General features: G+C 48.4%; 1 protein-coding gene and 1 pseudogene across 1 annotated transcript; one reads left to right on the forward strand and one right to left on the reverse strand.

Annotated features, from left to right (window-relative positions):
* Positions 1-7372: 7372 nt before the first annotated feature.
* LOC136662046 (5S ribosomal RNA) lies at positions 7373-7486 on the reverse strand (annotated as a pseudogene).
* A 10320-nt stretch (positions 7487-17806) lies between these two features.
* Positions 17807-23139, forward strand: LOC136661233 (CCN family member 2-like). The gene is made up of 3 exons (XM_066638314.1): positions 17807-18013; positions 19385-19614; positions 20500-23139. Exons 1-3 carry the CDS (start codon positions 17851-17853, stop codon positions 20809-20811), a joined length of 705 nt encoding a protein of 234 aa, XP_066494411.1. The 5' UTR covers positions 17807-17850; the 3' UTR covers positions 20812-23139.
* The last annotated feature ends 722 nt before the right edge of the window (positions 23140-23861 follow it).

The raw sequence follows: 23861 nt of genomic DNA on the forward strand, positions 1-23861 counted from the left end.
TTTGCTTGAGGCAGCATGCCAAATGCTTTCCCCCTAACCTGGTGATGCACCAACTTTAATATGTGTTGGCAACCTTCAGTCTCGAAAGACTATGGTATAGTGCTCAACTTTAATAATAATAATAATAATAATAATAATAATAATAATAATAATAATAATAATAATACAGGTATTTCTATACTGCCTTTCTTGGTCCTCAGATTTCTCCTTAGACTTTATTCAAGGCGGTTTACACAGACAGGCAGGCAATTTAAATCCCCGTAGGGATTTTTACAATTTGAAAGAAGGTTTCTATCTTTCAAGAAACCACAACATTCAAGATGTTTCTTTCTTGATCTGGTCGCACATTCTGGCCTCCATCCTCCCACGCTCAGAGCAGATGGAATCGCTCGGCTGCAGCTTGTCAGTTGCTTCAAGGTCGCACGGTGCTGGTGGCCTCGAACTGGCGACCTTCGGATGTTATCTTCAGGCAAATGGAGGCTCAACCCTCTAGACCAGACCTCCTGCCCGAGGTCTGACCAGAACTTTTGCTCCTCCAGTTCCCTGGATTGGAATAGAAGGATAGAGAGAAAGAGGAGAGGGGAGTGACAGGCTACAATGTGGAGGTGCTTTAGACCATCACCCTCACGCACACTTCCACTATCGCCCACTCTCTTTTCCAATCCAGAACAGCAGCAGTGGAGGTGAGTGGACAAATGGAGGTGAGCACTCCACTGCCTGAGGTGAACTGCCTCAGCTGACTTCTTGGATGGGCTGGATGGGCCTTGGGGAGAGAATGACTTCACTGCAACTTCTTTCCCTCCATAAAGGGGAACTTTCTCCTCCCCCTGTACCCCCAAGGCTCCTGTGCTGTCACAAGGACCTCCTGGGGATAGCTCTGATTGTGCATAGGATGGGAGGGAAGAAGTGAAGACAGCTCTATTGACCAGGAGGATGTTCTGTCACCATGGAGGCTATGGGTGGGAACACAGGCAATCTAGGACCAGCCTGTCTGTGAGGCTGACTGAGGCAATTGCCTTAGGAATCAGATCTTTGAGGATGTCTGCAACTGCTCACTCATCACTGTTCCCCCTCCTTCTGTTTCCTAGATCTGTGGTGGGCTAGAGTGTCCCCAAGACCAAACAGCACTCCAGCCCAGTGGTTCCCAAACGTTTAGGCACTGGGACCCACTTTTTAAAATGACACTCTGTCGGGACCCACCTAGCTTTACCAGACTTTTAAAAAAGGAGATCTAGAAAGGAATATTTCATGTATTTATAATAATAACAGACCCTTATCTCCCTATTTACACATGCTTGCAAACTGCAGGAGCTGAACTCTTTGCAGGGTAATTAGCAGCTACAGTATATGATTTCTGAATAACCTCAAGCCTTGAGGCAATTAGTTATCTTATCTTTCCATCGCCCTTTGGCGACCCACCAAAAATCAGATCACTACCCACAAGTGGGTCCCGAACCACAGTTTGGGAACCACTGCTCTAGCCCATTCCTCCTCTGCGCTTCCTCTCCTGCTCCATTCCCCTCTTTCTTTTCAGATCCAAGGAGCGGGAGGAGAAGAAGAAACACCAACAATGGCTGGTCACTGGGGAGATGAGGTTTGGCAAGCCACCTGAGGCACCGGAGGTCTGGGGCCAGCCCTGAGCAGAATGGGGCAGCAAAGGGCTCCTTTCAGTTTTCTTCTGCTTGAGACGTGGCGTCTGATCCCAAGTGACCATTTAGACCAAGGCACAGTGATAAACAGGACCTGTTCCAACATGTTCCAGAGAGGCTGGACAGCTCAATGAGCTGTACAAGGAACTTGTTTTCCTTGTACAGGATTCAAATTGCTGTACCATTCAATTGTTGTGTTCTAGTGAAATGTGTGCTGAAGATATGTGTATATGGAGAGGGGTACAGGGGCTTCTGCATCACTCTGTTGTTGCAATCATTAATCATTTCATTCTCAGGGAAATGCATTCCCTTGCCTGTTCTTTGCATTGCCTCTAACTGGATGATAATAATAATAATAATAATAATAATAATAATAATAATAATAATAAACTTTATTTATATCCCGCCCTTCTCCCTAAAGGGACCCAGGGCGGCTAACAACACGTAAAAAACAAATTTAAAAACATAAATTAGGACAAATAGCAGATAAAAACATTAAAAACACATTAACAGAGACCATAAAAACAGTAGTCAGATTAAAAGACAGAATAAAAAGAGCACAAAAGAGCAAGTCACAGAGGAATCAAGCCTGTAAAAACTACAAAATGTTAAGAAGGCCAAAAAATCAGAAGGCTTGTGTAAACAGCAGTGTCATCAGGCCTCGCCGGAAACTCTCAAGAGAGGGAGCCATTCTCAAGTCAAGGGGAAGGGAGTTCCATAATGTTGGTGCCACTACTGAGAAGGCCCTATTTCTTGCAGCCGCCCCCCCCCCCGGACCTCCTTGGGTGGCGGCACTTGTAAAAAGGCCTTCTCTGATGACCTGAGAGGGCGAGCCGGATTGTACGGGAGTAGGCGGTCTCTAAGATATCCTGGCCCAGAGCAGTGTAGGGCTTTAAAGGTCCAAACCAGCACCTTGAATTGGGCCCGGAAATGAATGGGCAGCCAATGTAGCCCCCAGAGAAGCAGACTGACAGAGTCAAACCGCCTAGCTCCAGTGACCACACGGGCTGCCGCATTCTGCACTAATTGCAGTACTGCACTAACTGGATTCTGATCTCAGTAGCTCTTCCAGTAGCCAAGAGCAGGAGTTGGCAATCTATGGCTATGGGCTGGATCCTGCTCAGCACCTGAAGCCATCCAGCCTATGCAGAGCTTGGCTTTGCCTCCCGCCCAATTTGCACCTGCCAAACAGGGCAGAGCCTCTTGCCCAGTCTCTCAGTGTTCCTGCGTCACCATCACCGAGCAAGCAGCTCTACCATGCTCTCTCTGGTGTGCAGCAAATTGGGCAGGAGGCAAAGACCTCCCAAGCCAAGCTGTGTGCAGTCACTTCTGAGGGTTTGGCAACCTAGATGTTTGGTGATTGTGTGATGATGTCATTGCCGAACACCCAGCTCCTTTGCCCCAAAAGGTTGCTGGCTCCTGACCAAGAACCTCTCCACTCAAATCCATTGAATGATACAGATGTAAGATGAACAGCCCGATCCTTCTACCAGCCCATAGCACACAGCCCCACTGTCAAACCCTGTATGCAGCATGCTGGGGGAGGGGGGCGACCAGGCCTGGAGAGGTAAGTAAAACCTCTGGATCCCCTTGGACCAATGCCAGCTATTTTTGCCCACATAATTCCAAGAAGATTCAGGGAGAGGGCAGGAAAAGGGGGGCAGGAAAAGGGGAGGAAAAGGGGGAGAGGATCTCAATGTGCATGGCTGCCACCAAGATCCTCCCAAACATCCCCTTACTGGCTGGCTCTCAGTCCCAAATGGCCTCTGAGCCACTCCCTCCGCCAACCTACCTACTCTCAGGGAGTCTGAGAGCTGCTGTTGTGCATGCAGGGTTTATGGCAGTTTGCACCAGCAGCCCTGAAGTGCATGACGGTGACACAGCTTTTGCACCAGCATCCAAGGCTTTACAGTGGTGAATTACGAGTTCTGCCATCATGAGGCCCACATAACGTAGCTGGGTAACTTCGTGTTTAACAATCCCAGGCATGAAGAATTGTTTCTTACTGGGGGGAAAGCAGCATTTGGGGATGAGAAAAAAAAAGGTCTAGACATTTTTTTTTTACAACCAAAATTGGTTCATGAATTTACATTTTTCAAGTTTAGACAAAGAATTGAAAAAGGAGAGTGAGGATCAAACAGCCAGAAGCAGAATAGATGCATACAGCAAAAAAAATCCACACTTTCAAGGAACATTCTGTTCAGGTAATGGCTCTCAGTTATTTCAAACATTTAGGTGCGGCTAAGTTACCACCCTCTTCTCAAAAGAGCATCTGTGCTTATTACAGCTGCATGAGGCAGAAATGCAACAGGTAGAGTTTTGCTCAACCTAGAGACACAGTTAGGAAAGTTTTTACCTATTGTGTTTCTGCCTCTTTCAGATGTTAAAGACACAGAAGCTTTGCATGGGGGTGGCGGGGGGGTATAAGGAATAACTTTTTACATTTCAATCCCACCCTCTCTTCAAGAACCCAGGGCAACCTATAAGGTTCTGTGTCTCCCCCCCCCCCATTTTATCTTCACAACTTCCCTGTGAGGTGGGTTAGGCTAAAGCAGGGTTGTTAAACATAAGGCCCACAGGCTGAATGTGGCCTCTGGAAACCATTTATATGGCCCCCATTATAATTGGGCTCTCCCAGCTTGATAACGGGGCGCTGTCATATCTTGAAAGTATGAACCAAGATTTGCATATTTTCTCTTCTGCCATTTGAAGCGAATGCGTTACTATGTGACAACCAAGTGCTTATTTCTGGCCATCATCAGTTTCAGGATGTCACTTTCTGCTAATTTTGAATGCTCATTTTGGCCTTCTGTATGAAATGAGTTTGACATCTCTGGGCTAAAGGGTAGCAACTGGCCCAAACTTCCAGCCAAGTGAGGATTTGAACCCCAGACTCCCTGATGATAGACCAGTTCTCTAACCGTTACTCTGCACTGACTCAAGGCCTCCCTGTAACTTTTTTTCCTCCTCCATATTGGTCTTGCAATTCACGAGGCAGCCCTTTGTCCCAGATGGTCTTGTGTTGCACTGGATGGAGTGGGAGTACAGCTGGGGCAGAATCAACATTTATTAACATGTCAATAAATTTAAAAAGGGTGATTATGGAACCGAAGACTGCAGCTGAGAAGGACGGTTAAAGATTGCATAAGATTTTGAGGCTTCCGTAGCTTGTAAAAAGAGTGGCCATATATGACACACTGGAGATCAGATTGGTTTCTTTGACAGATCCATGGCAGTGCAAGAGAAGGCATATACAGCATCCATAGCTCTGTTTTTGTCCCAGCTCCGTTTTCTACCTCCCTTCCCACCAGGGCCGGATCATCCATGAGGCCAGTTGAGGCTGTTGCCTCAGGCAAGAGTTTGGTGAAGGGTACCTGCCTCCACTGCTCTTCCTTCTGTTCCCTGGATACTGGTGTTGCTTTTTTTCTTTTCTTTCACAGCTGCAGACCTGTGAAAGGAACCAAGGTTTTTGAAGGCAGGGTTCCTTCTCTTGCTGACATGTCTTGGGATCGGAGCCAATTCCAACAGATATAGAAGCTGTTCAGGGACATATAATGAGAGCCAATGATCAGAGCTTCCAAACACCCCAGCAAGCCATGCTTTGTCACAGGGCAGGTCCACTTTCATTTGCCATTTGCTCAGTCCTCTTGTATATCTAGGGCTGTGGCCTGAGGAAATGGAGTGAGTGGATGGATGTGGTTACCCTACCTATCTGCTACCTGATGCAACTGCCTCAGTGGGCCTCATGGGCAGGCTGTCCCTACAGCCACAGCTCCAAGGGAACTTTTGGAGTCCTGCCCCCCAACAATATTCCAGGCCCTTATAAAAGTCTTTTGTTTCTTTGGAAAAACAAACCATAAGTAGCCCTTTCATTTCTGGAAAGATATGGAAAAGTGTGCATACCAGATTCTACCCAATTGGTTACGAAACATTGTAGAACTGAATAACTATTAAATAGGCAGTGCTACCTGTATTTTTGCTCTGGTTGTGCTACAATGACTCCTGCACAATGCTACAGTGATTCCTACAATTGTGAGTTCTACCATCATGAGGCCCCCATTACCTAGCTGGGTAGCTTCGTGTTTAGCAATCCGAGGCATGAAGAATTGTTTCTTACTGGGGGGAAAAGCAGCATTTGGGGTTAAGAAAAAAAAGTCTAGGCATTTTTTTTACAACCAAAAATTGGTTCATTGGTTCTCCTCATGCTCAAAATGCTTCTGTCTACAGGCTTGAGTGCTGCTAGTATTATAATGTGCTTCCACTTTCACTCTTCTCTCTGCCCTGGGTGTGCAGTTCAACCAGAAAGCTCCAGACATGTGAGTCCCCACCAGCCGTAGGACTGTTTGATAGGATCTTGGGTCAATTCTGGGTTCAGAGGGAGGGCAATTGCTTTGCACACAGAGGGTTTCACATTTAGTATCTGTCACCTATGCTGAGCAGGGCCAAAGAGCCTTCCAAATCATAAGTGTTGTATGATCTTCAGGGAAGGCTAGGAAGTGCCCATCTGAATCCCTGGAGATTGTCTGCCAATCAGTGTGGACATTACTGAAGTAAATGGGATGAACGGTCTGACGGTTCGGAAACTGCAACTAGTGCAGAATGCGGCGGCCCGTGTGGTTACTGGAGGTAGGCGGTTTGACTCTGTCAGTCCGCTTCTCCAGCGGCTGCATTGGCTGCCCATTCGTTTCCGGGCCCAATTCAAGGTGCTGGTATTGACCTTTAAAGCCCTACACTGCTCTGGACCAGGGTATCTTAGAGATCACCTACTCCCGTACAATCCGGCTCGTCCTCTTAGGTCATCAGAGAAGGCCTTTTTACAAGTGCCGCTGCCTAGGGAGGTACGTGGGGCAGCTGCAAGAAATAGGGCCTTCTCAGTAGTGGCACCAACGCTATGGAACTCCCTTTCCCTTGACTTAAGAATGGCTCCCTCTCTTGAGACCTTTCGGCGAGGCCTGAAGACCCTTCTGTTTAAACAAGCCTTCTGAGTTCTTGGCCTTTTAACATCTTTTTAACATCTTTTAATATTTTTTACAGGCCTGATTCTTTTATGACTTGCTGCTGCTCTATGCTCTTTTTACCTATTTTTACTCTGACTGCTGTTTTTTATGATGTGTTAATATGTTTTTATTTGTTTTTAAATTATGTTTTTAATATGTTGTAAGCTGCCTTGAGTCCCTTCGGGGAGAAAGGCGGGGTAAAAATAAAGTTATTATTATTATTATTATTATTATTATTATTATTATTATTATTATTATTATTACTATTATTATTATTATCAATACAAGTCAGCTTCCTTTTTTGGTCTCTATTCTGAAAGGGCATTGGCCTTTTATGCTGGTTATGTGTACCCTGGCTGCCGCGTCCTTGCCTTGCTCATTCTTGGCCACTGTTCTTCTGAATACTTTGATTCCTCTGTTCCCTGTTGTGTGTTTTAGGGTCCAGTCTTAGGACCCAATCCTATCTGACTTTCAAGTGCTGATGCAGCTGTGCCAATGGGGCGTGTGCTGCATTCTGCGGTGGCGGGCAGTCATGGAGGCCTCTGTGACTGTATTGCTGCACTGAAGCTGCATGCCATGAAGCTGCATGCCACTGTAAATTTGGATAAGATTGTGCCCTTAGAGTGAGACCACTCCTCTCCTGCTGCCAGAGCTAAGGACCCTGTCTTGGGACTCCCTGGTAAAAAAAATGGTTGGCAACCTTCAGTCTGGAAAGACTATGGTATAAGCCTACAGCACCAGGTATTCCCAGGCGGTCTCCCATCCAAGTACTAACCAGGCCTGACCCTGCTTAGCTTCCCAGATCAGATGAGATCAGGCATGTGCAGGGTAACAGTTGGACTCCCTGGTAAAATCAAATAAGTTTGCTCTTCTAGTGCATTTTGGCTTTTTTTATGTCCTCCCTCCCCCCTGCAGCAGCATTGCATTGTATTTAACTAATTGCCCAAATTGTTGTTGTTGTTGTTGATGATGATGATGATATCAGCTCAGCTCCACAAAACAACATTTCTTGGAACAGCAAGAATCCTACTGCGATCTATGTGGTTCCTAGGATCTTGCCTAGATCCTGAATTGCAGAATATAAACAGTCCAGCCTACTCGCCGAGACTGTGATGAAGTATCCATAATAATAATAATAATAATGCAGGAGAAACAGCTGGCAAGAGGTTCAGTTCAGAAGAGCATTAAACCGGTGAATTGAACACGGGGTATTCCTTGCTCCAGGGAGACTGTAAGCAAGTTTGACGTCTTTATCGCTTCTCCTTCAAAAGCAGCTCAGGCAAAAAAGAAGCGCAGAGACTCAAATAGCCCCAAACTTGGGTGTTGGCTCTCTTTGATCATCCTGAGTCATTCAGCCTTTATTTCTGCATCTCTTGGCTCCCAACAGGGAAGGGAGAGGGGTTAGTGAGTGGGTGTCCATGGTTATTCCAGCTGGTCTCCTATCATAAGAGCATAAGAAGAGCCCCACTGAATCAGGCCAAAGACCGTCTAGTCCAGCTTCCTGTATCTCACAGTGGCCCTCCAGATGCCTTAGGGAGCGCACAAAGCATCAAGAGACCTGCATCCCGTTGCCTCCCTTGCACATGGCATTCTGAGGTCGCCCACTTCTAAAACTAGGAGGGTGCACATGCCCATCTTGGTTTGCAACCTGCAATGGACTTTTCTTCCAGAAATTTGTACAATTCCCTTTTAGAGACATCCAGGCCAGATGCCATCACCACATCCTGTGCAAGGAGTTCCACAGACTAATTACACTCTGGCTAAAGAAATCTTTTCTTTTGTCTGTGCTAACTCTCCCAACGTTCAATTTTAGTGGATGTCCCCTGATTCTGGTGTTGGGAAAAGAACATTCCTTTATCCACTCAGTTCATCCCCTGCATAATTTTGTATGTCTCAATCAGGTCCCCCTCAGTCTTTTCTAGACTGAAGATCCCCAAATGCCGTAGCATATCCAGGCATTGGATAGCTAGGTGAAGACAATTAAACTATATCCTAGGCTTCTTCAAACACACCCCCCCCAAAAAAAATCAGGGCTGACATACCTATGAAACCAAGAGGATGCTTCAGGTGATGGACTGGTGGGAGGGGTGGCTGCTTCCATCTACCTATCTCCAATACTCCTGCTCCTTCTCCCCTTGCCAGATTTGAAAAGGAGGAGGGAAGCACAGAGGAAGTGTGGAGGAGAAGAGTAGTGGGCTAGAGTACAGTACCTCCAGTGTTCTAACCCACCACTCTTCTTTCCTCCACACTTCCTCTTCCATTCCTCTTTTCTTTTTCATACCCAGAGAGTGAGAGATGCAGTAGGGGAGACAAACGTTCATTGCAGGACAGCAGCTCCCAAACTTACCATGGTCATGGTCCACTTCTTTCATGGTGGCCTCTTCCTCCCAGCTCTCCCTGGCCTTGGATCAGGTGAGATTTCATGCAATTCTCATAAGGTCTTGCGCAATCCAAGATGGCAGCACCAGGGAGAGCCAGGAAGGTGGGCATCTGCCGTCTTGAATTGCAAGATGCTGGGGCACAGGAGAGCCAGGAAGGAGAGGCCCCCAGGGCTATCCTGCTGTGCTCCTGTAAGTTCACCACAGTGCCATCAAGTGCCACGGCACACGGTTTGGGAACCACTACACCAAGAGGTCCCAGGTTGACCTTGCCTGGAGGGCCAGTGCATTGTGGGGGAATGCAGACCTAAAACTGTATTTAGGATCATGGACCGAAAGGTTTGAGAGACACTGGCTTATAACTAAGAAATTGAAATCTCCTGAGCTGTCATTGTCTTATTTCCCCTTCTAGGCCTGGATGCCTTTAAATGGGGATTGGACAAGTTTCTGGAGGAAAAATCCATTACGGGGTACAAGCCATGATGTCTATGCACAACCTCCTGATTTTAGAAATGGGTTATGTCAGAACGCCAGATGCAAGGGAGGGCAACATGATGAGGTCTTCTTGTTGTCTGGTGTGCACCCTGGGGCATTTGGTGGGCCGCTGTGAGATACAGGAAGCTGGACTAGATGGGCCTATGGCCTGATCCAGTGGGGCTGTTCTTATGTTCTTATGTTATGTTACAAAAATTATTGTGTTTGTATTAATAGTAATATTATTTATTACTATAAATATACATTTAAATATACAGTAGGTGCTCCTTATCTGTGAGCTCAGCATCCATGCATTTGATCCTACACAGGCACTGGCCAGCAGGCGGAGGGCCTTAGAGACCTTCTCGATGCAACTGGAAGTACCTTCTAGTCTGGGAGACTTCTGAAAGGCACTTCCAGTTTTTTTGTCTGCCCCCCCCCCCATGAATTCCATTATCTGCAGAATTTTGTAATCGTGGAGGGTTCGGGAATGGGTCCCCCACAGATACCAAGGCCCCACTTTAGACATATGTATATATTATACATATATTTACAGTAATCTAACAACTAATATGAATGATAGAATTTATATGTCATGTTTCAGTTAAAGTTCACAACCCTGTTAACAGAGCAAAAGAGGTGACAAGAGGGTTCCATGATGGAAAAAAAGCCTCCCCGTCTCAAACAGACACAGAAGAGGCACCAGCAAAGAGCCACTGGGACAGCTCCTTTGCTGGAGTCAATGGGCAGATTTCTTAGGAAGAGACCTCAGTTGGATGGCTCAGAACAGGTGGTTGGACCCTGCAGAAATCCTGGCATGTTTCGTAGAGCTTGCATCCCTGGAGTGTGTTGATGTAGATTCCCCAGCAGTACCTAATTGCTTTCAAGACAGCCAAACATTCCATCCTCCTCCTCTTTCGAAAAGCAGGGGGGAAGACGTTAGCCCAGCATACCTTGAGTTTATTTTACAAGTTGAGCTTTCATGGCCAGTCGAGACTTACTGGAGAAAGAGGAGGCGGAATGGAGCCTGCGAAGTCATTCCAGCCGGCATGCTTGGGGGATTAAAAATGGAAAGAAATCCATTTAAAAGGCCTTGGCCAGAGCTGTTGATTCTCCCCCCCCCCCAGCGTGGAATGTTATGTCTGTATCCCAGATTGCACCACCAGGCCCACAGGAATTCTGCAAGGGGGGGGGGAGAAAAAGAAGAATTCTCTGGAATTCAGTCATTTTCTGTTGCACCCACTTTCGGCTGCTTTCCAGGTTGTCACTCATGACCAGCCACACCCCTTCTGAGGAGGCTATTTACACATGGGCTTGACGGCAGCCGTCTCCACAAGGCAGAGGAGGGATGCACAGAGCCACAGGCTCAGGATGTATGAGATCTGTGGGGCAATCATCACCTCCACCCTCTTCCTTTTTGTCTTTGGGCCTGGCCGGGTACGTATGGACCGTCCTGTGCGAACTGGCGGTGTGAACTGTATGAATGGACTTTGTACCTGCTTTGAATGCATGCAGGGTGAGCCGCTGTTGAGCACAGCAGCATGACTGGCTGGACTCTGAAGGCTGGAGGTGGAGGCCGTGTTGATTCGTGCATGTGCCGCGGATCACTGTGCCAGGCTGGGTGCCTCGGCATCAAGGTGCAGGTGGCTCTTTGCCAGTGTGAAGATCCAGTGGCGATGCCCTCTTTTGGGTATATATAGCAGGGGTTGTTGCAGCAAGTGCTGGAGACTGGCCCGATGTCAAACCTCCCGTTCCAAGGAAAATTGCTGCCAAAGGAAGCAAGGTGGCTCTGGGCCAGTGAGAATGAACAAGCCAGGTAGATTGCTACAGCTGTGGGGCAGGGCTGTTGCACCTTGGGGAAGGGCCATTGCTCAGCAGAAGAGTAGTTACTTTGCATTCAGAAGGTCCCACTTTCAATCCCTGGCATCTCCAGGTAGGACAAAGGGGGAAAGATTCCTGTCTGCAACCTGGGGAGCTGCTGCTAGCCGGTGTTAACAACAGTAAGCTGAAAGGATCAATAGTCAGACTCAGTCTGGCAGCATTCTACACTTCCCCTTAGGTACTTGTGTTCTGTTCAGCTCAGGATTTCTGGAAGTGGGCAAGTGAGGGAAACCAGCTGGGGATGAGGAGGTGACAGGTGGGGCTGCTTGAGATGGCACAAAGTGGCAATAGGCTGACTGATGGGATGCAGCGAGTCCTTTAATGGGTCCTTGCAGACAATGGAGTGGAACAGGTATCCCCCATAAGGGAGAGGAGAAGCTCTTTTGGGCAAACGAGAATGGAAACTTGAAACTCTGGGATGGGACTTAGCAGGTGATGTTGGGGGGACGACGACTTCCAGTTCTATTGGAAAGTTTATTTTAGCCAACCAGTGGCACAACTTTTGCAAAAAGCATGAGCTGACAATTCACGTAGCTCATTGGTTTTAGATGTGAGTGTGGCAAAAGAGATCCCAACCCCCCCTAGGGCAATGCTTGATGAAGAGTCTCTGTGATATCTCACGCACTGAGCAACATGACTCTTCCCCGTCCCTTCCGATGCCCTTTTAAATGGAATGAGCGGGTTCCAAAGAATCAAGAGCAGGATGAAAATAAAACTGCAAGTGCTTCTGCAAAATGTTCTGCTTGTGTGGCAGTGTGGGCAAGAGGACCTCCAAGAGGCGGATTCAACAGCAGTTTTTTGTGATCTTGTCTGATCTCGGAAGCTAAGCAGGGTCAGGCCTGGTTAGTACTTGGATGGGAGACCGCCTGGGAATACCAGGTGCTGTAGGCTTATACCATGATCTCGGAAGCTAAGCAGGGTCAGGCCTGGTTAGTACTTGGATGGGAGACCGCCTGGGAATACCAGGTGCTGTAGGCTTATACCATGATCTCGGAAGCTAAGCAGGGTCAGGCCTGGTTAGTACTTGGATGGGAGACCGCCTGGGAATACCAGGTGCTGTAGGCTTATACCATAGTCTTTCGAGACTGAAGGTTGCCAACCAACCTTGTGCATAAGGTTGCGCAAGAAGAAGGCGAGCATTTCCTAGTGAAGTTTCACAATTCCAAGGCATCCAGTGTTTCTCAATGTTTGTCCCCCACCATATCATTTTGCATGGTCCACCTATTGGAAATACCACTGGAAGTAACTGGTGACGATCATCAGTTACTTTCAGATTGGGAAACCAGACGCAATGCAACAAACACTGGTAAGAGGATGGGAGGGCTTTTTCAAGGGTATGAAAAGCACATGCTGGAACTCTGCCCGTCGGGCTGAGCTTCCTACCGCAGCTTGCCATGTTGCGTTGCTGGTCTCACTACTAGATGGCAGATGTGTGGGGGTTCCATGAGGACCACCAGACACCAGCTCAAGTACCATCAGTGGTAAGAGTACCACTGGTTGAGAAACACTGTCCAGCACGATGTGTCTAGCAGCCCTTCCGTGTACACAAGACACTTTCCTTTGTGCAAAAGGGTGCCTTTGGATCAAGACTTCCTGTTCATGTATCTTTCACATTTTTGTAACACCCCACGGTGTGACAGCAGTCCTGGAACTGACATCTAGCAGTGTGTGGAAATTAAACCCACAACAAATAGTTGGGTCATTTTTACCTCTGCCCTGAAATTTCAAAAATAATTTATTGATCTAAAACAGGGATGTCCAAAGTATTTGGCAGGAGGGCCACATCATCTCTCTGACACTGTTTCGGGGGCTGGGGGGGGAAAGAATTAATTTACATTTAAAATTTGAACAAATTTACATAAATGAATATATTAAAGATGAACTTATGAATGAATGGTCTTGCAATAGCTCAAGGCCTATAAAAGGCCTTGCACAAAGCAAGGCTGGCCTTTCCTTTGCTGCTGCTACTGCACCACAGACAGGAAACAACAAGCAGTGGAGGGAGCCGCCATCCCACAGCTCACGTGAGAGGTCAAACAGTCGCCCTCACACTGAGAGCAGTTGTGTCGGGCCAATGTGGGCTCCAACAAATTTCTGGAGGGCCAGAGGCTCATTGGAGACTGGGGGCTCCCTGAGGGCTGCATTGAGAAGCCTCGAGGGTCACGAGTGGCCCCAGGGCCAGGGTTTGGGCACCCCTGATCTAAAACAACAGCAAGAACAAATGACTAAAAATAACAGAATACGCTAATAATTATATGTGCTAATATACATGCTAATCCCCTTGCATGTAATGAATCAGAAAGCAACCCGATGAATTTGAGGCTGCCTGAATTAACACTTTTTCCCCAGGTGAGATTGGTGTGGTTCACTGATCCGATTCAAGGCTCTCTTTATAGCCAGAACAGCTGCAGAGAAGAGCACCAGCTTCTCCTCGAGAAGGCCTTGGTGGTAGGGAAAGTTATCTGAAGCAGAAAGAATATTACTCATTCCATTTCCCCGGTACCCAGGTTCAGCCTGCAGTGTTGGCAGGTACAAGTCAAATGAGATCAAATCCTGTTTTGACTTGCAGGCTTGAGCAGATGGGACCAGGCCATCATTGCGTAAACACACAAGAGCCCAGGATGGGAGTTCTTTTGGGATACACCTACAGCTCAAGGTACTGGGAGGGGCAGCTTTGCAAATATGGTGATTTGCAAAGTGGTGGGCCACTGTGAGATACAGGAAGCTGGACTAGATGGGCCTATGGCCTGAGCCAGTGGGGCTGTTCTTATGTTCTTAACTACAATTCCCAGGAGGCCTTGCAGGTCTCTTGTTATCTGGTGTGCTCCCTGGGGCATTTGGTGGACAGCTGTTTGATACAGGAAGCTGGACTAGATGGGCCTATGGCCTGAGCCAGTGGGGCTGTTCTTATGTTCTTAACTACAATTCCCAGGAGGCCTTGCAGGTCTCTTGTTATCTGGTGTGCTCCCTGGGGCATTTGGTGGGCCGCTGTGAGATACAGGAAGCTGGACTAGATGGGCCTATGGCCTGATCCAGTGGGGCTGTTCTTATGTTCTTAACTACAATTCCCAGGAGGCCTTGCAGGTCTCTTGTTATCTGGTGTGCTCCCTGGGGCATTTGGTGGACAGCTGTTTGATACAGGAAGCTGGACTAGATGGGCCTATGGCCTGAGCCAGTGGGGCTGTTCTTATGTTCTTAACTACAATTCCCAGGAGGCCTTGCAGGTCTCTTGTTATCTGGTGTGCTCCCTGGGGCATTTGGTGGGCTGCTGTGAGATACAGGAAGCTGGACTAGATGGGCCTATGGCCTGAGCCAGTGGGGCTGTTCTTATGTTCTTATGTGATCCTTGTAAAAACTGATAGAAACATGAAGGGAGGGATCCAGCACATCAGTGTAGCATGGATCTGACCATTCTGGATTGAAATTTAGATTTATTGCGGTAATTTAGATCTTATGTATTTAGATCTAATTATCTCTGGGGCTGGAGCAAGATTCCACCCTTAGAGCTTCCTTTCTAGTTCCTTTATGTTGCTGTTCAGAATTGTTTGGGCATACCTGTTGGCCTGCAAATAAATTGAGTGTGATTGTTTCTCTTATACAAGAAGGCTCTGTATCCAAAAGCAGGGCTGGTTGTCAAAATTGAGGTTCTGTTCTCATCAGGGAAGATGGACACTTATTTTTCACTTCACTTATTTCTAATTCATCACTTTTTAAAGGAATCATAATCAATCTATTAGAGTGGGGGTTTCCACAGCGGCTTATTCCGATCTATGCTCTTTTTGCTCCTCCCCCCGTGCTTTTGACTTTCCAAAAGTCTCTTGTTTCCAGGTGCCACTTTTGTTTTTCTTTTTTTAAAATGTTCCAACCATTTCCCCACTATCAGCCTATAAAGCAGTTCACATCAAATGTTTATCTATTTAAACATTTATTCAGGACCTTTTCTTTGAAGTCAATCTGTCTGTGTTTTTTCGTTAAACTCGAAACATTGCTCTGTGCGAGAGGGTGTGGTTTGGTGACTGCCCAAAAGGCCAACTGCTCCACACTTTGCACAGTCATGTGTGGAAGTGGGAAGGAGGTGGTTTCATGATGGCCAGTTGGCTTTCCACACATCCAACTTCTCATGGAAACAGAAAACACAGCTGCTGCTGACTACAATTCGGTGTGCAATGTATGTCCGTCCAGCTGAGCTCATGGCTCAAGCAGTGGCATCACTAGGATGTGCAGCACCAGATGACATCTTTGGGGGTGGGGGGTGGGTGGTTTTGCCCACAAGTGGGCAAAATTGTGAAAATCTTGGTATTTACAAATAATACCATCATGTCATATTTCATTCGATGTGTAATTTAATGCAGAATGCAATGAAACAAACTGCATTGAAATTATCTGTATTTTATCAAACATTATGGCCAATTAACCAGAAAAAGAAAACACAACTGCCTTTTGTAACAAAAAGTGGATCTTCTTAACTCAAAACTAACCAATGAGACTGATTGTTCCAAGAACCAATGAGGAGTTATTATGTCATGACAGGGAGCCAATAAGATGTGAGTAGGAGTCAGCTCTCATTTCCATGTATCAGAGTTAACACTAGAACTCTTATTCAGTGGTGTGTCATCAAGTTGGACACTGGTTTTTTGCTGGTTAATGATTTCTTGGGTGACCTGGACTATTTCATATTAAAATAAATTACTAAATGAAATTAATGGGGTTACAGCAATCCTAGTAATGACACTGCATTTTTGGCTGTGCATAGGTTGGCAACCTTCAGTCTCGAAAGGCTATGGTATCGCGCTCTGAAAGGTGGTTCTGGAACAGCGTCTAGTGTGGCTGAAAAGGCCGATTCGGGAGTGACAATCCCTTCCACACCGGGAGCAAGTGCAGTCTGTCCCTGGTCTGTCTCCCTGGCTAGGGGCCTTCCTTCTTTGCCTCTTTGCCTCAGCCTGTTGGCCAAGTGTCTCTTCAAACTGGGAAAGGCCATGCTGCACAGCCTGCCTCCAAGCGGGCCGCTCAGAGGCCAGGGTTTCCCACCTGTTGAGGTCCACTCCTAAGGCCTTCAGATCCCTCTTGCAGATGTCCTTGTATCGCAGCTGCGGTCTACCTTAGGGCGCTTTCCTTGCACGAGTTCTCCATAGAGGAGATCCTTTGGGCTGTGCATATGATGTTGTAATTTATTCCGTATAGTCTGGTACGGGAGGATCCATCATGGGCAGTGACGCCATGAGCTCTCGCACTGGGTGAATGCAAGCCCTAGTGATGCCTCTAGGCTCAGGCTATGTTATGTCAGTCTTCATTCAGCCCCGTATGGTTTTCCACCCTCACTGGTGCTGCTGACCAGAACTGAGAACCTTCTTCTTGCAATGTGTTTGTTTGTCCTCCAGGTGGCATCGCAGGCATGCTCATACCCTTGTCGCTGCCCCTCACAGCCACTCCAGTGCCCAGCTGGCACCAGCCTTTTGCTGGATGGCTGCGGGTGCTGCAAGGTGTGCGCCAGGCAACTGGGCGAGCTGTGCTCCCTCCAAAAGCCTTGCGATCACCATAAAAGTCTCTACTGCGACTTCTCCAGAATCCACAGAGACAGCGGTATCTGCTTAGGTGAGCTGCTTCTTCCATAACTTCCCTGTTCTCTTGGGGGGTGGGGGTGGGTATGTGGGCATCTCACCAGAGGATAAAAGGCCCAGCTAAGCCTCCTTTATGGGTATAAGAGAACCAAGACAAAACTGGCCTTACGTTTTGCTTTATTCTTCTTTGACTTTTTGGAATGCAAAATGCATGCGCATCTCCAGTGGCGTAGCTAGAGGGGGGTGCAAAGCACTAAGTTTTGCAGCTGCTGAAAACCTCCGTTTTGCCCCCACTGCCAGGAATGGCTCCAAAGGGGTGGGGGGGGACTCTGCTTGCATGGTGCATTCAGGCGCATGCAAAACTTAGTGCTTTGCACCCCCCCTAGCTATGCCACTGTGCGTCTCCCTTAGCCAGAAGGGCTCTTGCATGATTCTCACTTGTGTACACAGACCAAGACATATATGCCTGTCTCAGCTGAGGCTGTCCATGTATGTTTTAAAGGGGAAGTGCATGCGTGTGCTCCTTGCACTGGAAAGGCTGCCTGTATAACTGTTTGCACTGAAATATGTATCCCTGAGTACAAAAGACAGAGGAAAATGTCCTGCAATCTTCATTAGCTCTTTAAAGCAAACTGATGTTCAGACAGCCTTTGACATCTGTTTTTCCCCCCATGCAATTAAACTGGTCCATGATTAGACCTTTTCAGCAATAGGTATATCCAGTCCCTCGTCCATGAGTGGTAAGAAGTTTCAAGGGCAGCATTTTGTATTCCGGAGGTGAGTCCCCCTTGATGGTTCACCTGCTTCTCTCTTGCCCCCTTCAGCTCGTCAAGGGGCCACCTGTGATCTGCTGGGGAAGATCTACCTGAACGGGGAGAGCTTCCAGCCCAGCTGCAAGCTGCAGTGCATCTGCATGGACGGAGCCATCGGCTGCATCCCGCTCTGCACGGACGGGGTGCGACTCCCTTCCCCAGACTGCCCCTTCCCTCGCCGGGTCAAAGTGCCGAACAGGTGCTGTGAAGAGTGGGTCTGTGAAGGGGGCAACCAGAAGAGTCACTATGGAAAGGGACTGGCAGGTGAGAGGCACCCTCGGGGGTGGCCACCGGACTGGTGGGAACTGGTGGGGCAGGGAGCAGAAAGAGTGTTGGGACCTCAAGAGTCTCTGACCAGTTTATTAATTGGTAGTACCGAAGAAGAATTACCAGCCCAATCCTATTCTTCCTCCCTCCCTCCATGATGCAGTGGTACCCAAATGGCTACCATTGCATCCTGCAGGAGGGCAGTTGGGTAGGTCTCCTCTGGGTAAGGGAACAATCATGAACAAGCCTCTGTGGCACTGGGGGAGGTGGATCTACAGGACCTGCACTAGCAAAATCACTGGCTCAGGTCCATGTGGGCCAGTGTTGCAGGGTCGGTTCTGAGAAGAGGGTTAGGATTTGATGGCTGCCACTGGACCTACCCCAATTCACTCATCCTGCTTCCATCACTGCCTTGTTCCACCCTCTCCAGTGGCTGCCTCATTTGGCCCTTAACCCTTTCATGGTCCTGTCTCCAGTGCTCTAGCCCACCTTTCTCCTCTCCTCCACACTTCTTCTTTGGCTCCATCCCTGGCTTCCTTTTACAATCCAGGTAGTGGGAGGAGCAGAGAAGGGCACATCACTGGGTAAAGGGGAGGGCAGGATCTGGCCTGCTGCCTCAGTTGCTGGGAGGTCTTAGGCTGGTCCTACCATCATTCTAAATGTGATGCCCTGGGCTTTTCTGGTTGAGTTGTGTTCTGCCAGATTCCCAGTCCAAGCTCCGCCTGGAGAATTATGCCCACTTTTAGCTCATTAGCTCCCCTTCTTTCCTCAAAAAATGACCCTGTTTCTGCCCTGCAGTACTGCTGGACCCCACCACCAGGGTAGCTTGCCTATTTAACCTACAGAGGTCCTCCTTCCTGCCAGCAGCCTCCCGCCACTACAGCAGCCCCTTGGTCCTCAGCAGGTCTTGGGCACAGCAGCCAAACACCAGTCTTAGTGTCTCCACGAGTTTCTGCTCCAGCAGCTTCCAAAGTCCATTCACACATCAGTCCACCAGCCATCAATTCCTTAGTCCATTAATCTAGTCTTTGCTTCCTCAAGCTTTCCTCCTCCTGCTACCCACAAACCCTTCCTGCCTCAGGTGCTCCTTATATCCCTGAAGGCCCTATTGCCTTCAAGTGGCTACAGCTGTGCAGCACACTCTGCTGGATGCCCAGGCCTTACACTTAAAGGGGCCACTGCTGATACCACATCTACCTCTTCTTACCTACCTACCTTATCTACCTACCACTAAAGCTTCTGCGATTCCAGTACAAGTTACAGTTGTGTGCTGTTCTTCTGATCTATTCAGTGCCACGGTCAAGGCCTGCTCCTGTTCTGGACTTCTGTTTCAAGGAACAGCTCATATTTGCTTTTTTCCAATCTCAGTTTACAGGGACAATCCTGCCCACAAACCCAAACCCCGGCCCAAGTCCAAGTCCACCAGTCTCCGGGAGAACTGTTTGGTGCAGACCACCGAGTGGAGCGCCTGCTCCAAGACCTGTGGGATGGGCATCTCCACCCGCGTCACCAACGACAACTCCCAGTGCCGACTGGAGAAGGAGAGCCAGCTCTGCATGATCCGACACTGCAAGAGCCACTTGGAGAAGAGCATCAAGGTAGCGTGCGGGAAAGGGGGAGAATGGCATGTGCAGCAAGGCATCATAGAAAGCTTCTGGGTCAGACCCTTAGTCCCTCTCGATCACTAGTGTCAGGGGTTGAACCTGGGATCTTTTGAATGCAAACAGTCTTGGCCCCAAAGGGAGGGAGGATTCAAGGCATTTGGGAGCAGGGAGGCAGTCCAATATATTACCATATCCTAACATACTGGATTGAAGTTAGATGCAGTGCCCTATAAAGGGTCTAGTTCTCATTGAGGCAGCAGGCTTCAGTCTGGGTTGTGCCATTTCAACTAGCAGATGGGGCTGCGTGGGATTGAATGTGCCTCCTTACAGACATCCTCCAGGTGGAAAACTAGGTGGCAAGGGAAGGGTTCTAGCCTAGAAACCTGCTCCCCAGATCTGTGTATGCAGGGATGGTATTCTTTTTCTGAATAGAGGAGAATTCAGCGGTGTGAGCAGGAAGTCATGTAAGCCCACACCTGCAGTCTGAAATGGGGCAGCCCAGATGGAGGCTGCCCTTGAGGCTGACCTCAGGTGACAGATTGCTAGATGGTCCACTCACCACCTCTCCACCTCATGCCCTGAATTCAAAAGGGAAGAAGGAATCAAAGCAGACAAGGAAGTGCGGAGGAGAGGAGAGTGGACAATTCAGCCCACCACTCTCCTCTCCTCTCCTCCAGACTTCCACTTCTGCTCCTTCCCTCTTTCTTTTTGAACCCAGGAAGTGGGAGGAGGAGGGTGACCACAGGTAGACCACTGGGCAAGGGAAAGAAGCATATGGCCCACCACCTCAAGTGCTGGGGGAAGGTGTCCTTGGACTGGCCCTGCCTCCTCAGCAAGAACTGGGCCAGGATCACCTATTCCTTTGGTATCTCATTTCAGAATGGAAAGAAGTGCACGAGGAACCCCAAGCCTCGCCAGACAACCCACTTTGAGTTTACGGGCTGCACCAGTACCCGTTCCTACCGGCCCAAGTTCTGTGGCAGCTGCATAGATGGGCGCTGCTGCACCCCTCACACAACCCACACTGCTGAAGTGGAATTCCGGTGCCCAGAGGGAGACACCTTTGTGCGCAAGATGATGATGATCAGGTCTTGCTCTTGCCACAACGACTGCCCTATTGACAATGATATCTTCCTGGCAACCTACCACCGGCGCATGACTGGGGACCATATCAAACTCGAGAGGCAGTAGGGTCTCTCCCTTCTGCTTCCAGAAAGGCCGGCTGGCTGTGGTGGAGGACTCCAAGATGCTTCTGCTGCTGACTTTTTGTGAACAAAGCAGAGCCTGAATAAGAAGGATCTCAGTCATGGATGGACTCTTGCGCAGTGTGGCCGTGGCACGCGTCTGTGTGTCTGTGTGTTCTATGGGCATTGCTAGGAGCCTTGGCAGCAGCTGCCTTGCACCCAAAGCCTCAAATCCAAGCACCTTTCCTTTCCCAAATGTTCTCATCCACATCTGAGAGCAGCTGCAAACCGGTCGCTGTGCTGTGTTGGCTTTTGGCAATTTTCTTCATCCCCTGACGCCCTTCGCTTCCCATGGTCCCTCCCCAGTCCACAAGAACCTTGCTGCCCTCACTGATTTCTGCCAAGCGCATCACGTCACTGCCCAGAACATCCATGCCCGCAGCACTGATGCAGTATGACCCTGTTGCACCTGGGGTTGTTGCATCCTGAGTTGAACCCGGAACATTCTGTATGAAAGCAGGTGCTCTGCCGCTGAGCTATGAACCTAGCACTGCGCTTAGACCCTTTGGTCCAGGCGTGAAACCAGCTGGAAATATGAACTCTGAGAAATGATGTGAGCTGCCAACATGGAAAGTATCAAACAAGTATGGCAATACCTTGCACTTTTGTCTGGTTAGGGACCAGAGCATGGATCAAAGTAAAAAATGGATGAATGTCGGAGCCTTATTTAGCTTGCAAATTGTTTAGGCTGGCAACAAAATGTAAATAACTATGTAACGCATGTGAATGTGTGTAAAACCTAAACACCTGCTATCCTGGGGGCCAGGGGCCAGGACTGCAAAATGCCGCACCTCCATGCACCCCCCCCATTCACATCTGGAGGTCTAAAAATGTCACTTCCAGTTTTCGATGAAGTGATGCTTTTAGGCCTTCTGAGGGCCAGAGAGGCCGCATGCAGCCTCCCCAGCCCAGTGTGCCTTCTGAGGCCTCCGGGAGGCCTAAAACCACCACTTCCAACTTTCACCAAAAACTGGAAGTGATTTTTTAGGGTTTCTGGAGGTCTTAGAAGGCCTTCTAAGACCCTGTAAAAGTGTCTAAAGGGCCTGTCAAGACAAAAAAGAAAAAAAAAAAGATGGTAGGGGGAAGAGGTCTCAGTGGCACCCCCTGCCAGGAAGCACCTGAGGGCATTTGCCCCCCTCCAACCCTCCCAAGTATGCCAATGAACCTATATAATAGAAATAAAAGAAAAAAATAAACATGACAAACATCATGGAAGTTTGGATGAAATCAGGTGAAAGGAAAGCACACAGACAAAACTTGAAACGTGGTTAGAATTGAAAATGGCTGGAAGAGCAAAGCAATGAAAGGCAAGTGGGTGAAAGTCGAGGGACTGCGATACTGTACAACACATTCAAAGAATGGAGGCAAACTTTCAAACTCCTGAAGTATTAAGTTGTCCCAGGAGCAATACAGAAGAACCTGCCACATAAGATGATCCATCTTTCAGGAGAGACTTGAGCTGAGCAGTGGGTGTCGCTTCAGTTGAAGATGTGTGTTAAAATCTTGCTCCTCTTTGGCTATTTGTAGGAGAGACTCCTGTTCCTTTCTCTGCACTGCTGCCCAGAAAAGAGCATCAGGGGGTCCCCCTTTCAAGACGTGGTTTTCCAGCTTGGCCTCTTGAATTCCAATTTCAGCTGTCAATACCATGGAAATGCTCATTCCCATTCCCAAGTCTTTGTACAGTATTGTTAGTTATGTTACCTTGCCATATGGAGCATTATTGGTTTCTCTGTTTATTACTTTCTCCTTCTCCTTCTTCTGGCTCTTCCTGCCTGCCCCAGTTCCAGTATTGAATCTGTGCTGGAGGAAAACAGCTCAGAAGCAACAGGAGTGCAGTCAGACAGCGCAGCAACCCATAGCTCTATTCTGTGCTTCCTCCAAGGAGCAGTAGAGTAGCGATAAGTAGGAGGAGTGGTAAGTAAGGAGGAGTGGCCTGGTAAGTACTGCAGGCACTGCAGTGCGCAGTGTTAGCAGCCCCTCCTACAGAGGCCATCCTCCTAGAGCCCCTCCTACAGAGGCCATCCTCCTACAGCCTCCTACAGAGCCCCTACAGAGCCCCTTCAGAGCCATTTTGGGCAGCAATGGTAACACGTGGGCACTCACCAAACCAAGAGTGTTGCCGTAGCAGTCCGGAAAGGCTCCGACAGTGGGTGGCAGGGGGCCGCTTACACTGTGTGGCTGCAGTACTTGCAACACCACCCCCTCCACTGCTTCCACACCACCACTGTCAAGGAGGCAACAGAATTTAGCCTCACAGCAACCTTGTGAGCTTGGTTAGGATAACAGCAAGGGAAGGAGGGTGGGAGGAGAGGGGGGAGGCTCAGGGTCATCTCAGTGAAATTCTAGAGCAGGAATCCAACAGGTATTCTGGTCCTAATCCAGGCCAGATGAGGACGGGTCTGTAGATTGATGGTAGAGCACATGCTGTATATGTAGAAGGTCCCAGATTTGATCTTTGGTAACTCCAGGCAAAAGAGGGAAAATCCAGAGTCCCGCAGCTGTGCTGAGAAAGGAAGAGCTTCACTGTAGAGCAGTGGTTCCCAAACTGTGGGTCAAGACCCACTGGTGGGTCACGACCTGGCTTTTGGTGCTTCACGAAAGGCTGGGCAGAGCCTCCAGTGTAAACAAAGGTAATGGCAAGATCAGATAACTAAGTGCCCCAAGCCCTGAGGCTATTAAAAAAAATCAGGTAGCTGCTAGTTACCCTATGAACAGCTCAGCTCCTAGAGTTTGCAAGACAGCTGCTAATTGCCCTGCAAAGAGCTCAGCTCCTGGGGTTTGCAAGGAGATGAGCTCCTGCAGTTTGCAAGCATGTGTAAGTTTGGGGAGATGAATATGTCTAATTTATTCCCCCTAAGAAAGAACTCCTAAAAAACCCAGAAGTTTTTTGTTATTTTTTTTTTTTCTGGGAATGTGGGAAAGGAAGGCGAGCAGCCATTAAAGTCCATTAGGGCTACTTCATTATGAGAAATGGATTGAGTTTTTTGTAAATAAATA

Source organism: Tiliqua scincoides, chromosome 10, assembly GCF_035046505.1.
Source record: "Tiliqua scincoides isolate rTilSci1 chromosome 10, rTilSci1.hap2, whole genome shotgun sequence".
Classification (NCBI taxonomy): Eukaryota; Metazoa; Chordata; class Lepidosauria; order Squamata; family Scincidae; genus Tiliqua; species Tiliqua scincoides.

Coding starts and splice junctions, on each gene's coding strand:
- LOC136661233 (XM_066638314.1), top strand. CDS start 17,851: ATGGACGGAGCCATCGGCTGCATCCCGCTCTGCACGGACGGGGTGCGA. Junction 18,014..19,384: donor CTATGGAAAGGGACTGGCAG/GTGAGAGGCACC, acceptor TTCCAATCTCAG/TTTACAGGGACAATCCTGCC. Junction 19,615..20,499: donor ACTTGGAGAAGAGCATCAAG/GTAGCGTGCGGG, acceptor ATCTCATTTCAG/AATGGAAAGAAGTGCACGAG.